This window comes from Sus scrofa, chromosome 2 (assembly GCF_000003025.6).
Source record: "Sus scrofa isolate TJ Tabasco breed Duroc chromosome 2, Sscrofa11.1, whole genome shotgun sequence".
Lineage (NCBI taxonomy): Eukaryota > Metazoa > Chordata > Mammalia > Artiodactyla > Suidae > Sus > Sus scrofa.
The window spans coordinates 59770435-59785563 of NC_010444.4; the positions used below are offsets into that span (position 1 = coordinate 59770435).

At 56.3% G+C, this 15129-nt stretch overlaps 2 protein-coding genes across 9 annotated transcripts in view; both read right to left on the minus strand.

Annotated features, from left to right (window-relative positions):
- ARRDC2 (arrestin domain containing 2) lies at nt 670–8066 on the minus strand. Of its 2 annotated transcripts, XM_003123503.4 has the most exons (9): nt 7463–7521; nt 4463–5055; nt 4291–4357; nt 3961–4108; nt 3058–3160; nt 2708–2964; nt 2369–2531; nt 2020–2189; nt 670–1861 (listed from the first exon to the last, which is right to left on the minus strand). In XM_003123503.4, the coding sequence occupies exons 2-9, from the start codon at nt 4734–4736 to the stop codon at nt 1808–1810; spliced, it is 1236 nt and encodes a 411-aa protein (XP_003123551.1). In that variant the 5' UTR covers nt 4737–5055; nt 7463–7521; the 3' UTR covers nt 670–1807. The 2 variants fall into 2 exon arrangements, with proteins under 2 accessions (XP_003123551.1, XP_003123552.1); XM_003123504.4 differs by lacking the exon at nt 4463–5055 and having other exon boundaries at nt 7463–8066.
- The window catches only part of KCNN1 (potassium calcium-activated channel subfamily N member 1), a 34806-nt gene continuing 29252 nt past the window's right edge, over nt 9576–15129 (minus strand). For 4 of the 7 annotated variants that reach the window (XM_005654901.3, XM_003123502.4, XM_005654902.3 and 1 more), the window contains 3 exons: nt 13641–13649; nt 13342–13411; nt 9576–10192 (listed from right to left, as the gene is read on the minus strand). In XM_005654901.3, the coding sequence (XP_005654958.1) occupies nt 9938–10192; nt 13342–13411; nt 13641–13649 (334 nt within the window). In that variant the 3' untranslated portion in view covers nt 9576–9937. The remainder of the gene's footprint in view (nt 10193–13341; nt 13412–13640; nt 13650–15129) is intronic. The other 3 variants (XM_005654900.3, XM_005654899.3, XM_005654903.3) reach the window with 2 other exon arrangements.

A 15129-nucleotide genomic window follows, 5' to 3' on the forward strand; every position in this document is an offset into this window, starting at 1 on the left:
ATAGATAAATAAATAAATAAAAATGTGTCTCATCCACACGGTGGAATATTATTTGGCCAGCAAAAGGATTAAAGAATTGATTCCTGCTGCCGCAAAAGTAGCTGAACCTCCAAATACATCATGCTGGGTGAAAGAAGCCAGACTCAAAAGGCCTGAATATACTATGACCCCATCTACAGGAAATGCTGAGAATATGGAAATCCATCAAATCCACAAACAGAAAGCATGTGAGTGGTTGCCTTGGGCTAAGGGAGGGGGGATAGGGAGTGACTGCTAATGGGGTCAAGGGTTTCCTCTGGGGCACTTGAAAATATTCTGGAATTAGCAAGAGGTGGTTGCACAACATTGTCCTAAAGGCTGAAGAACTGTACACTTTCAAATGGTATAGGAATTGAACCTCAATAAAAGCAAAAACAGCCCAGACTCCACAGTCAGGCATCCGCTTCTACATCTGCCTGTCCCCTCCCCCCACCCCCACCCCGCCTTCCACGCTCCCAGCCTCTGAGACAACATCCTGCACATGTCTCAGCCTCACCTTTACCTTCTGGCCAATGGGCTCCTCAACCCTTCACAGCCTGGAATTCTGTCTGAGATCTAGACCCACTGATGGTGGTCCTGGGCCACCCCAGCTTCCTTGGGCATCTGGAGGCAATAAACCATGAAGCCCAGCCTTTTCCTCTGTGCTTTTTAATTTTTTTTTTTAAAAAATAATTATACAAAAGAGAACAAGTTAAGGCTTGTCAGAAATGTGGAGTCCCAGGTGGGGGCCCTGCCCCCGCCAGGCCTGGGACTCTGCACTTGGGGGCTTGTCCAGCGGCCCCGCCGTGTTCTGTCCCTCCAGGACACAGGGAGTATCCAGAAGCACACTGGCCCTGCTGTGTGTTCCCAGGCTGACCTTGGTCCCCACAGCCTGGTTTAATGCTCTGCTGTCCCTGTCTTGAAATTCTTGGTTCTTGAATAAGGGGCCTTGCATCTTCATTTTGCAAAAATTATGTAGTTGGGTCTTGTCTGCTCCACTTGGATTTCTTGGGCTATACAGTATTCAGGCAGATCTTATGTCTTGGAGTGTGTGGAAGGGTCCCCCAGGCAATTCAGCCTGGGCCAAGAATCTCTGACTTGCAAAGGTTTCAAAGGCTGAATTGCTGCCCCTATTGTCTGCTGGCTCCACAAGGGTCTGACAACCTGCTTTCCCTGAATGCCTCATTCCTGGGCCCTCTTGCCCGCCGATCTTACGGTAAGGCCTCAACTGAGGCACTTGCCCTCTGAGCCCCAGTTCTGAGATCAAGGGGGCAGTCTCCAAACATCACTCAGCTCTGACCCTCTTCGACTTTTTCTTCTTCTTGTTCGCCTGCCTTCTGAGCTCTTATTCATATGCCAAAGCCTTTGGTAAAAAAGCCCTTTCCTCCAGGAAGCCTTCTCTGCTCCTCCTTTGGACTCTCCCAGCTTCTGGGTCCCTTCTTCTGGTCCCAAGATTTATGTTTGACTCTGTCTCACCCAGACTGGAGGCTTCCAAGGGACCCCAGGTTGGCTGCCAGGCCAGCATAGACAAGTTGAGTTGAACAGTCTCAGACCCTACGCTGGACATTTGATCCCTTAGGAGGACCAGTCCAGATATGTCAGACTCCACAGACTGGCTTCTTTGTTCTGTGTGATGTCAGAATGGCCCTGTCCCATCCTGAGACTCAGTTTCCGCAACTTCACTGCAGTCAGGATGGTCTGCTTTTGACCCAGCCACACCTCACTCATGTCCACGGCTGGCTGGAAGGAGTACAACCTCATCCTTGGAAATATCCACTTGCCACTCATTTCAGCAGGTCATGCAGCGTGGCCTCACAACCTCTGAGGGTGGGTTTGGATCCTCCTGGGGCGAGGGTGGGATGGGGCAAGATCTCATCAGGTCTCGGGATGCCCTGGAAGCTCAGGAACACCCCTCCCCGCCCTCTCCACTCACTCAGAGGACACACAAGGCAGGTTCAGGCCCCACAGAAGCGCAGGAGTTTCTTGAACCCCCAAGCTCACCTCGGAGTACAGGGGCGGCGGGCGGTAGCGGAACTCCTGGATGTAGGCGAAAAAGGGGCCTTCGGGGCTCATGTTAGGGTTCTGCAGTAGTGGGAAGGGGCTCTGCTCCACGGCTGCAGCTGCAGCTGCCATCTCGTCGTCGGCCACCACCTCGGAGTACTCGGGAGGGGCTGGAATCAAGAAACAAGGTGGGTGAGGCTGCCACAGGAGGCAGGGAGCCTCCTGCCACCCCAACATGATTGTTACTGAGCACTTTTATGGTTGGGGAGGGCACGGGGCTAGAGGGAGAGTCAGCTTGGCGCCCCGCCCCACCCCACCCCCATCCCCTGCTAAAAGGTGGAGAGCTCACCTTCAGGCCGCTCAGGCAGGACCCCCAGCCCCCAATCCAGCAGGAAGCTGGCATGGCTGCCCACGCTGGACGAGCGGCTGCCAAAAGGATGCAGAGGGATGGTGCCGATGACCAGCGGCAGCTCCAGGAGCAGCTTGGATGAGCCTGGGATGTCCACGCAGACCTGGAGGAATGAGCCATAATGAAGGGCGCCTGGGCAGCCTTGGCCACACCCTCCTACAGGAGGTCCAGAGGCCCCGGCTCTAGCCTGGCACCAGGGTGGGTGGGTGGCGGAGCCCAGCCTTGGGGACAGAGACACACCCCCACCCACCCACCCCCGGGCTTCCAAGAATACTCTACCTTGAGGGCATAGTCCACATGCAGCACGCGGCAGTGCAGGATAGAGGGACCCACAGGAGGGATCCGCAGCGCCCGGCCCTGCCACAGTGCCCGGCGCCCAGGGCCCACAGGCTCCCCTGAGAGACTAGCCACCACTGCTCGTTTCTGTTTGCGGGCACCTCGTGCCATGAAGGTCTGTGTCTGGACCACAGCCGCTCGGGGCAGCACTGGGCGTGTGGTGCCATTGTCGATCTCGGCGAAGACGGGGATCACCTCACCTGTAGAGGGGAGGGGCAGGGCCTCAGTTGCAGGTCGCCACCTGCAACCCCAACACTGGCCTGCTCTCCACTCCAGCCCCTCCCATGTACTACCTGGTGTGTACCCCTTGCGGTCGATCTTGGCTGAGAGGGAGACAAGGCCACGGTTACTGTACCAGGATCGGGCGATCTTCTCCCGAGCTCCCGCTTGAGGGGCCTGGTGGGATGGAGGAAAATGATGTCAAACAGTCCTGCTGTACAAACTACAGACCACATGGAGCTTCTAAACCCTCAGCTGAAGGAGGAGGGCCAGGGCCTACTTTCCAGGTTTCTTTTCAACAGTCCAGGAACTGTGTCTAAAATGGGTTCAAGGAGTTCCTGTTGTGGCTCAGTGGTTAACAAATCTGATTAGGAACCATGAGATTGTGGGTTAGATCCCTGGCCTCGCACAGTGGGTTAAGGATCCAGCATTGCTGTGAGCTGTGGTTAGGTCACAGACACGGCTCGGATCTGGTGTTGCTGTGGCTCTGGTGTAGGCTGGTGGCTACAGCTCCGATTTGACCCCTAGCCTGGGAACCTCCATATGCCGCAGGTGTGGCCCTAAAAAGACAAAAGACAAAATAGTAATAATAATAGTAATAAAATAAAATGGGTCCAGGAATAAGACCCACCTCATTAGGCCGAAAACGAAGTGAACAAGCCAAGCACTTAGGGTGTAATCAGTGCTCAGGAAGCCATTACTACCATAAGCTTTGTGCCTGATTTCACAGACAAAGCATCAGGAGGCTCAGAGAGGGTGAGACGCTCGCCCAGAACCACAAAGCAAATTGGTGCAGCTGTAATTTCCACCTGGATCTACTGGACTTCCCATGCATGCTTGCCTCCCTCCCTGCCAGGGATCAGCTGTGACCCCCACTTTGTGAAGGGACTGAGGAGCCAGTCATCAAGTAGCTAAGAAACCTTGCTTGTGGAACTCCCACCCCACCTCCCCACTCCCCCACAAGGGCAGCCACTCACCAGCAGAGCTGGTGTGTTGATGTCCACAGGCTCGATAACAGTAAACACTTTCCTTGTGCGGCGGGCAGGGACCCAGGGACGGTGCAGGGTGGCTTTGATGCAGTATCGGACACTGCCATGTTTGCCTTCAAATGAAGTTACTAGAGTCCTAGGGGTGGAGGGAGGGGGCTTCAGGGAGTGAGCTCCAGACACCCAGGTGGGGGATTCCCAAAGACTCAGGGGGATGAGAGACACAAGACACTTGGGCCTCCTCCCCAGATCCCCAGCAGTGGAGTCCCAAACCCGGAAGGAGCTGCAGGCTAAGGGACCCCCACCCTCACAATGACTTACGGTGGCAGCTGAAAGCTGAATGGGAACTCATGGCGCCCAGGAGGTAGTGTTGTGATCTCTCCGGTGTCTGCAGGTAGGAGCAAGAGAGAGAGGAAAGCTCAGTGGCTGCGCAGAACTCCCGGAGCCCTGGAGCGCGCGCAGCACGCGCGGTGTAGGGGTCCCAGTCCGGTACCTGGTGCAAGCAGCGTGGCGCGGTGGTTCACAAACTCCACGCGCTCGCTGTAGCTTTGTGTGTACGCGGTGCTCGAACCCGCGCTGCGTGACTCGGTCCAGTGCACATGGGCGCGGCCTCGCGCGCGCAGCTTCAGGGTGCCCACGCGCGCCGGGCCCGTCAGCTCCAGCAGCACCCGGCCGACCACTGCCTGGCCGCCGCTGAACACGGGCTCGGCGCCCGCGCTCGCACCATCCAGTTGCACCATGAACGCCTTCACCTTATCGAACAGCATCACCGCTGGGATGCGAACTCACGTCGCGCCGTCCCTAGCTTCGAACCCGCGACACGGTGGCGCAAGGTGCCGACGCCGCAGCCTCAAGACGCGAACTCGGAAGGGACGCGCAAGCGCATTCCCAGACTCAGGCAGAAACTGCTCACAGCCTACGCTGGCGCCGCATTTATACGGCAGGGAGGGTGGGGCGCGGCGCCAGTCCCGCCCCCGGAAGGGAATACGCCAATGGGGCGCGACGAGAGGCGTGGTTCCGCCCAGGCGTGGGGCAAAATAACAAAAGCTCCGGCTGGAGGTCGGCTGCCCTCCGCCCTCGGGGATCCTGGGGTGAAACAAGCATCGCAGGACAGGACGAATATCCGTCAGACTCCGGGAATAAAAAGAAAAAACAGGCCTGGAGGCGGGACCTAGGCCTGAGGTCGCCCAGCAAGAGATTCTGTCGGCTTAATTATCACCAGTCGGCCGCCAGTTGCAGACGTGACTCGATGCACATTCAGCCCAAGCTAGAGGGGTGTGAAATGGCCAGGCCCCAGTCGAGGCCCTCAGAACTTAAGACTAACTACCTCGGGCTTCAGTTTACCCACTCTGTGCAATGGGAGGAGGAAGTGGATGGCGCCTCCCTTCACTCGGGTGCCTGCTGCCCCCTCCTCTGATTCGAAACTCGCTAAGCTGGCTGACCTGGGCTAGTGACAACCCCTTGGAACCTGAGTTTCCAGGTTTGTAGAGCCAGAAGAAAATCTGTCCCGACCTTAGGGTTGTGCATGAATCATAGTGTAGCCCCTACTCGACCACTCCCAGAGCCTCTCTCCCAGCCTGACAACCACTACTCGGCTGCACCTTAGCGCTTTTGCCCAGGCTGTTCCTACCACCCGGCTTTCCCTTTCCAACTTTCAACTATGGCCCACACCCCGCCCCCTCCACACGACTCCCCGCCGCCACACCTCCGCCAACTCCTACTTGCCCTCCAGACCTAGTTCATCCCCTCACTGACAGAACCAAGTACTGGAGAAGCTCTAGGAACCCTCGGGTTCAGGGCTGGAGTGTGCCTTTGGGGGCGGTAACCTCTCTCTGGGTCCAGTTTTCTTAAAGAACCGCGAGTAGAATTTCTAAGTCGGAGGCGGCTTGCTCACGATCTGCGGGGCATCTGCGCCCTCTGGTGGCATGAGAATGCACTGCCTCTCCAACCCACCCTCTACCTTGGCCATCCCCTTTAAGTCTGGCTTAGGCCAGGTGGGCTGCCCCATCCCCACCCCCGCCCCCGCCCCACCACTGCTCAGCATCCCAACGGGCCTCAGCTAGGAGGCCTCAGCACCCCAACGGGGGGCATCTATAACCAGTCACGGCCAGCCAGTGATAGGGGGCAGGACAGGCCGGAAGAGAGAGGTAGAGGCTGTCCACTCAGTGATCAGCCTGAGGGACTGCCTGGAAGAGGGGGCTCTGGGACTGAAATAAGAGGTTGAGACCTTTTCTCAGGTCTAAGAGGAGCCTAAAAGGAGGCGAAGAGACCATAAGCCCAGGAGGGGATGGGCAATGAAGGGGAGATGGGAAGGCTCCTACTGAGTCAGGGCCCTCAGTCCAGTTCACAGCTGGGTCCCCAGAGGCCCAGAGACAGGCAGGGCCCCATGAGGGGTCACACAGCAGCTCCACAAACTTCACCCCTCCAGTATCTTAAGAAAGCCACCAGTAAGTGAGACCAGCCCCAATTTCGCTCGAGTCACAGGGAAAGGGAAGTGCCTACAGGGCCCCTTCCTGCCTCACCCCATGCTGGCTACACCTCAGTTTCCACAGCTGGTCAGCACACCTGGGGGCTGCTGGGACAAGGCTGCAAACCTGCATGCAAAGCATCTGGTGTGTACAGTGCCGGAAAAAAAAAAACAAAAAACAAAAAAAACAAAAAAACGGGTGTGTGGTGGGTACTGCAGGCAGGGAGCCAAGCCTGAGCTGCTTCCTGCCTCCACCCATTTTGCCAGTGGGTACGGTGAGGTCTGCCTTCCCTGAGAGGAGGTGGTCAGGGCAGCCCAGAGAGTCTAGCATCTTCCTCAGCCACACAGTACCATATTGTGACACAGACTTACTCCTTCTGTGGCCCCTGTTCTGCTCCTGACTGGCTGTACAGCCTGAGGGTTGGGATCTCAGGTTCAGGGCAAGGGAAGGCCATGTCCAAGACCTAAGACTGCCAGCCCAAGTCTCCTCCCTGCCTAGGATACAGTCCTACCCTCTCATGTGCAAACACCACCAGAACCCCCAACCCTGTGAAGAGCCCTTCCTTCAAACACTGGGAAAGAGCACTGACAGTACATGAGACAGGGCCCTTCTTTGGGAATCAGAGGTCCCAGGCCTGGGGCTAACGTGGCATCTTGTGATCCAGAAAGGATTTCCCAGCTCCACCCAGGGATTCACCCAGACTCCCATTTAGTGCGTGTGTGGTGGAGGGTGAGGGGGTGGGGTGTCTCCACTGCAAACCTCTAAGTCGAGGTTGTCCGGCTCTGAATGGGGTGCACCCAGATCCTGGGAGGGATTCCTGGGAAAGAGGGTTTAGGAAGTGGGTAGGTGCGTGGATGTCCCGGTAGGAAGGTCCACACCCCGGGGAAGAGGTCTCCACTTCATGAGGAGGATCACCCAACTGCACAGCCTCTAAGTCGAAAGGCTGGCTCCGGAGAGGGGGGCCCACTCCTCGGAAGAAGGTCCCGGGGTATCTTGGCTTGGGGGTGGGGGTTGGAGGGGCTCACCTCGGAGGAGCAGCTGCCGCCGCCGCAAGTACGTCTCGGCAGCCGCGTAGTCGCTGGACACGGCGTTTATACCCACGCTTCGGCCCTCGAGCCAGTGCGTGGCCGCCCAGCCGCGGGCCGCCACCTCGAGCGCTCGCACCCGCAGCGGCGCGGCCGCCTCCAGCAGCACCCGGCCGCACAGCCGCTCCCCGCCGCGGTACGCGCCGCCCGGGCCCCGCGCCAGCTCCAGAACGAAGCTGCGCACGCCCCCCGGGCGCATGGCGCGGGCCGGGGCCCACGGCGGGGAGGACGCGCCCGGCGGGGGCCCGTCGGGCCCGCGGAGGCCGGGCGCGCCGCTGGGGAGCGTCTGCAGGCCTCCCAGGTCTCAGCGCTGGTCCTTGCCGCCGCCGCCTCCGGGTGCCCCCCAAGCTTTCTCCTCCTTCTACGAACTTGTGCGGGCGCCGCCGGCCGGCGCGGAGTTGGCTGACTTCCTGATTCTCCGCGTCCGCCTCGTGACGCGCCCGGGCCTCAGGGGACCTGCCGCCGGCGTGCTGGCGCGGCTGACTTTGCTACCCCTCAGCGCCGGGCGGGCCCTGCTTTCGCAGGGTAGGCGCTGTTGAGTCAGAGGCGGGCGGGGGCGGATGTGGATGGCGTGGTGCTACCCGGCTGTCTTGTGTTCTCATTCGTCCCCTACCCGGCACCTTTGGACCGGGCGCCGCCCCAGCCTCCTCCCTGGTCTCCCTGCCACCATCTGGTTGTTCCCCAGACACACCAAACTCGGATCTTGGCTCTTGGCCTTTGCACTGGTTGTTTTGTTACTTGGAACGCCCTTCTCCAATGTACCCACCCTCGCCCAAATGTCACCTCCTCAGAGTCATGCTATGGGCTTATTTCTTTATGATTCTGGTCGCTGTGTTTGCAACTGCTGTGTGTTTACTGTGCTTCCTCCATCAGCCTGAGTGCTCCCAGGGGTGAGCCTTGTGCCCTATTCTCTGGCACCTGATCTTACAGAAGAAACTGAGGCTCCCAGAAGGGCAACCACTGGCCAGAAGCACCCAGCGGTGGCACAGTCTGGCTTGAACCCATGTCTGACCACTCACCACTGACACCTCCCCAGACACTCTTACTCTTGGGCCCATCCTATCATCCCCAAACAGATGGCCCCTGGCCTTATCAGAGGCTGCCAGCGCCTGGGCTCTCAGCTGGGCCCAGATTAGCCTCCCTCTCCACCCAGGGCCCAGCATCTGCCAAGTGCCTGGCACCCCAACCCGACTCCAGCATTCTGAGCCCAAGGCCTGAGGGGACCTGATTCTACTTGTTTGGAAACTTCCTCTCCATCCTACCCCAGGAGGTCCTCTCTCACCCCAGGATCACACCACTCTTCTCCCCATGGAGAGCCCTCCACCAATTCCTCTTGACCTGTAGAACCCCCAATTTAATCCCTGGCTCCCCATCTCCCTCATTCGGTAAGTGGCTTCACTTCTCTGAGTCTCCCGGTCCAATTATGGTCAGGTCCTGAAGACTGGATGGCCCTCCTTACTCATGTACTTACTGGAGCCTGGCTCATAGTGGGTGCTCCAGCAAAGCCAGATGGAAGGACCTCCCGATTATCTGCTGCCTCCTGCAGGCCAGGCCATGCCCTCCACTTATTTATTTATTTACTCATATTTTTTAGGGCCACACCCACGACATATGGAAGTTCCATATGGAGTCAAATTGGAGCTGCATCTGCCAGCCTATATACCACAGCCACAGCCACAGCAATGCCAGATCTGAGCTGTGGCTGCAACCTATGACGTGGCAATGCTGGATCCTTAACCCACTGAGCAAGGCCTGGGATTGAACCTGCATCCTCAGGGATGCTATTTGGGTTCTTAACCTACTAAGCCACAGGAAGAACTCCTGGGCCATGCCCTCTGGAGGGGCCTCCTACTGGGGCCAGGTGGGACTGATGTAGATGTCCTCAGGGAGTTGTCCCTGACTGAACTCAGGTCCAGGAGTCTGCCAGGCTAGGATAGTGATGGGATGGGCTCACTGTGACCCCCAAATCCTGTCTGGGCCCTGGGGTCGGATGTCCACCTCCCATGTTATGTGATTACGGGTGCGCCCCCAGCCACACACAACAGGCAGCAGCTGGGTGGGTCCTGCTTTATTTGGAACTGGCAAGGACCCCTCTCCTGGCTGCTCCACACCCACCAGGGGCCTAGGGAGAGCCAGGGGGCCGGGGGACTAGAGGAAGCTCCGGGCTCCTGCAGCTCCAGTCAGGGAGGAAGCGGTGGTCAGTGGCCCACCCCTGCTCTCACCTGCGGTCTGGCCCTGCCCTCTGCCCGGACAGTCTAGGAGGGGCGTGGTGGGGCGGGCCCCAGTCCACTCAGCCCAACTCAGCTTCGGCTCCTTGAACTCCAAGAGGCGCCACTGTACAGGGCTTCCCGGATGGCATGGAGGTGGCGGCCACACGATGGCCAAGATTGAGGGGTCTGGTGGCAGGCAGGGCCGTCACCCGCAGTCTGAAGGGGCCACGGGTGGCCACCGGTGTGGGGAACTCCGAGTCACCTGGTCCGAGGGGCCGGGGCCAGGCCGGGGAGGCAGGGGTGGTGGGGGCGGGCGTATGGCTTGGGCGATGAGGCCGGGTAAGGCCTGCAGGGAGGTGCCCAATGCATCCAGGCGACTTTCGAGGGCAGCCAGGCGGACCTCAAGTTCCTCGTGCTGGGCATGCAGCTCGGACATGAGGTCGTACATGACATTCTGGGTCTGCCAAAGACAGAGAGGGTTGGAGAGAGAGGAGAGGCCAGGTGAGAGAGAGGGAGGGATGGACACAGAGAGAGATGGCAGAACAGCCCTGATAAGGGGACCCAAATGAGGGGCAACTGTGAGGGCACCACCAGCCCAGCCAAAAGGAATGGTGGGAGAAGAGGCAAGGGGAGAGACAGGAGTTTTTGTTTTTGTTTTGGCCATGCCTGTGGCATGTGGAAATTCCTGGGCCAGGGGTCGAACCCACACACCCGTGACCCAAGCCGCTGCAGTGACAATGCCAGATCCTTAACCTGCTGTGCCATCAGGGAATTCTTGAAAGACAAGTCTCAAATGCCAGGCTCAGGGCCAGCAGATGAGGGGAAGGTCAAAGGAAATCCTGGGGACAAGTGGATGGAACCAGAGCAGCCCTGAGGGGAGGTACTAGCCTCATGGCACATAAAGCCAGAAGGTGGTCTTGGATGATTCTGGGCTGATGTTGCTCCAGGCTGGGGTCTAGGTCGAGGGGGAGAAGGCTCAGTTGCAAACTGTCCCCCGCTCCTCACATTAGACTGGAAAGGGAATAGGGGGAGAGGGGGAGAGGGGACCACCCCAAGGATCTGACCCAATCAGAGAAGGGAACACAACAGACACAGTTACAGTCACAGCAGGTGGTGGGACACCCCTGTCACCTAGACTGCTCCCCCTAACACAGCAAGCAGGGGCTGGTTCTGCCAGTGTCCAGATAGGCCCCCAGTCGCAGGGATGGAGTGGGGGGCCAGCCATGCAGGGATAGCCCTCGGTGCAGACGCCACTATGGCCACCAGGTGGCGCCAGAACACCGTTCCGTGTCAGCCTAGCTCCGCGCAGACCGACTGTCCAGGGGGACCGAAGCTCACCAGCAGCCCTGGACCTCAGCTTGGAGGATTTAAGGGGTTGTGTCACCCCTCACCCCCACCCTGGCTTCTCGTTCTGTGGGAGGGAGACAGGTCATTCACACCAGAGCTCCTTCTTACCACAATGAACCTGCAGCCTCTTCTCTCCATCCCCATGCCTTTACCTGGTCTGTGCCTTCTACCCTTTCCTGTTACTGCTTGGCCAACCTCATGCGAGGGTGAACACCCGGCTCTGGGCCCCTCCTAGGGCCAGAGACTCGCACCCCAGCCTGCCTCGTGCGGCCACACAGTCCCCAGGGCCAGAGGGTAACATCTGGAGGAGGCACCCTACTCTTTTTGGCCCTCTCTAAAGTTTAATTTTAATTAACTTAATTAATTAAGTTATTGTCCTTTTTAGGGCTGCACCTGCAGCATATGGATGTTCCCAGGCTAGGGGTTGAATTGGAGCTGCAGCTGCTGGTAACTATGCCACAGCAACCCTGGGTCTGAGCTGCATCTGCAACCCATGCCGCAGCTTGCAGCAATGATGGATCCTTAACCCACTGAGCAAGGCCAGGGATCGAACCTGAAACCTCATGTTTCCTAGTTGGATTCGTTAACCACTGAGCCACGACGGGAACTCCTAGAAATTCACATTTTAATCATATAATAAAGTGTGATATAGACCATCGAAAACCATTTAGTACTTGAGATTTTCAAAGGCATTTGATATGTATTTAGAGGTATAATCTCATATGACATCAAATTAATTGGCTAAGGATTTCTGTTTTGTTTTTTTTGGCCACCTCATGGCATATGGAGTTCCTGGGCCAGGGATCGTATCCGAGCAGCGGTTGTGACCTGTGCCACAGCTGTGGCAGCGCTGGATCCTTTAACCCCCTGTGCTGGGCCAAGGATTGAATCTGTATCCTGGTACTGCAGAGACGTCACCGATCCCATTGCGCCACAGCAGGAACACCTGGCTAAGGATTTCTACATGAGTTTAGGATTATGCTCTTTCTACTATCAGTTGAATTATTTCTTTGGGGTTCTAGAATATGTTTTTTCCTCTGTAATGCTCCCTTCCAAATTAAGTTTGTGTAGGTTAGTAGTATTAAATTGCATTCTCTTGCTAATGATAAAAGAGAGTGAGTCCAAAATGTGACGAGTATAAGATAGCAGAGGACTTAACATTTTCTAAAGATAACATTAAATTAGGCTCAGATAGATTAACTGATCAGGAGATGGAGCCAATTAGCAAAGTTCACACTCGAACTATTTGTGAAAGGTATGCCATTGGTCAGACGGGAGTTCAGAATAGTGTGACAAATATTCTGAGAGTTTGCCCAACTAAAGTTTGGTCAGTTGACATATCTTCTAATGGATTAATAAAAAATGGGGAAAAGATGGGACCTGACATTAGAACGAAGAGATTCGTTTATAACACAAACCAATCTTAAAGAGGTCTTGCAATCAACTTTAATTTCCTGAAAGATGTCTAATTGCTATACAAATAAGCTTTCTCTTGATGCTATAATTTGAATTTTTATCTAGAGCAAATTTGTTTTTCTCTTAAATTTTAGACATTCCTAAATATGAAAATACCACGTCACCAATTTAGCCCACTAATTACTACATATCCTTATTAAAGCTATTTTATTAGCTATTAATTTAAAAAAGTAGCTGCCAACATTAAGTAACGATTTTACACACAGATGGAGTTTTCCAGCATCTATTTTCCTTTCTTAATATCTCTTTTTCTTTCTCTCTTTTTCTCTTTCTTTCTTCCTTTCTTCCTTCCCTTCCTTCCATCCTTCCTTCCTTCCCTCCCTTCTTCCTTCCTTCCTTTTTTTTTTCTTTTTTTTTTGGCTACCTCTACAGCATACGGAGTTCCTGGGCCAGGGATCAGATCTGAGCCGCAGTTGCACCTACACCACAACTGCGGCAATGCCGGATCCTTAACCCACTGTGCTGGTGGGGATAGAACCTGTGTCCTGGCACTGCAGAGATGCAGCCTATCCTACTGTGCCACAGTGGGAACTTCCTGACATCTTTCTAACAATCAGAGCCTCTGGCCACAGTGGACACTTGCGGACAGGGCTCATGTCAACTGGTGTGATCTCTGCCCACCCTGCATTCCTTGCTTGAGTCACCTGTCTGCACCCCAGCACTGTCCCTCCCTCCCAGGCAGGAGCTGGGCCCTGTCCTTTACTGAATACCCCCCATCCTCCTCTGAATGCTGAACCAACCCCTTCTGGCCCAGGGAGCTACCCTGCCCCACTCTCCCCTGCTTACCTTGGCCAGGTCTGCGAGCGTGTTGGTCTGGTCATTCAGTTTCCCTTGCTCGATTTTGACACTCCGGAGCCTAGGGGACAAGTGGGTGGGTGGGGTTGTGTGGGGGCTGCAGTGGGGCCAGGGATCTTTCACGTACCCACCCCGCCCAGAGCCACCTTGTAGGATATGCAGCGAGGGATAAGCAGCAAGCCCCCTTGCAGCCCATTCCCTTCCAGCATGCAGGGTGCAGCAGCGCCTGCAGGGTGGTTCAGCCACCACCCTCGGAACCCACATGCACTCACCCCCAGCAAGTGACTTACTTCTGAGCTCTGGCAGGACCCGGCGAAGCAGAGAGAAACCACAAGGCAATTTTAATCTCAGCACACTGGGCGGCACGTGTCCAGTCCTGCCTGCCTCCCACATGCACCAATCCAGGGCCAGGCCGGGGGGCTCCCGGACAGCAGAGGGGCCACTGCCCTTGCTCTCAGGAGACATCCAGCCTCTGAGTGGGTGGATCAGCCCTCAGGGATGTGTTCTCCCTCTGTCCCCTCCTTCCAGCAGTGCCCACCCAGCAAATGCAGCTGCTTTCAACCCTTCAGCCACACTGTTTGCCAGCCTTTGCCAAGGCCCCAGCCCTGGAGGTGGCATTTAGTCCAGAAAAGTACCCACACCATTTCAAGAGGGGGAAACTGGGGCCCAGAGGGCAAAGCCAGTGCCTAATGGCATCCCTGGGAGGATCTGAACCTGTACCTACCACTTGGCCTCTGAGAGCCTGGCCCCCTGGACAGCTGCCCATGGGGTGGGGTGGGGGGAGTTGCCCAGGGTGTGTCCTCACCCCTCCTCTCCACCCCGTCTGTAGCTAAAATGACCCAGAGAGACTGTTCAGAAGGACTCTCCTCCTCACTGGTCCAAACTCAAGCCCTGCATGCCCACATGTGATAGATGCTTGGGGAGGCCTCTCGGGGCTCACCCATGCTGGGTGCTGCCCGGACCCCCGAGAGGACCCAGCCCTTGGTCTGGAGAAGTGGAAGTGGATGGAGACACCCCCAGACCTGGAATTCTGGGGGTGCTGCCCTGGAGAGGAGACAGAGGCTTGCCAAGGAGCCACTGACATGCCTTCCCTGGGGAAGTCTTTTTTTTTTTTTTTTTTTTTTGGCTGTGCCCATGGCATGTGGAAGTTCTCAGGCCAAGGATCGAACCTGCACCACAGCAGCAACCCGAGCCACTGCAGTGGCCACACTGGATCCTTAACCCACTGAGCTGTATGGGAACTCCCAGGGAAGTCATTCTTGACTTATCTAGAACCTTCCCATTGTGGCTTAGAGGTAACGAACCCAATCAGTATCCTTGAGGACACAGGTTCGATCCTGGAACTTCCATATGCTATGGGTGCATCTCCTAAAAAGCGAAAAAAAAAAAAAAAAGATATATTGAGGTCCTAATCCTCAGTATCTCAGAACATGACCTTATTAGGAAATAGGGTCTTTGTAGATTTAACCAGGTTAGGATAATTGGTGTCTTTATAAAAAGGGGGAAATCTGGACACAGACACACATAGAGGGAAGACTGTGTGAAACCAGAGAGAGACACTTCAGGAGGCCGGATGGTTGGAACGATGCTTCCACAAGCCAAGGAATGCCTGAGGCTCCCAAAAGCTAGGAGAGAGGCCTGGAACAGACCATCCCCGAAGCCTGCAAAAGGAGAATGACCCTGCCGACAACTTGATTTTGGACTTCTGGTCTCCAGAGCAGTGAGGTCATAAATTCTGTTTGTTTGTTTTTTTTTCTCTTTTTTAGGGCCGCACCTGTG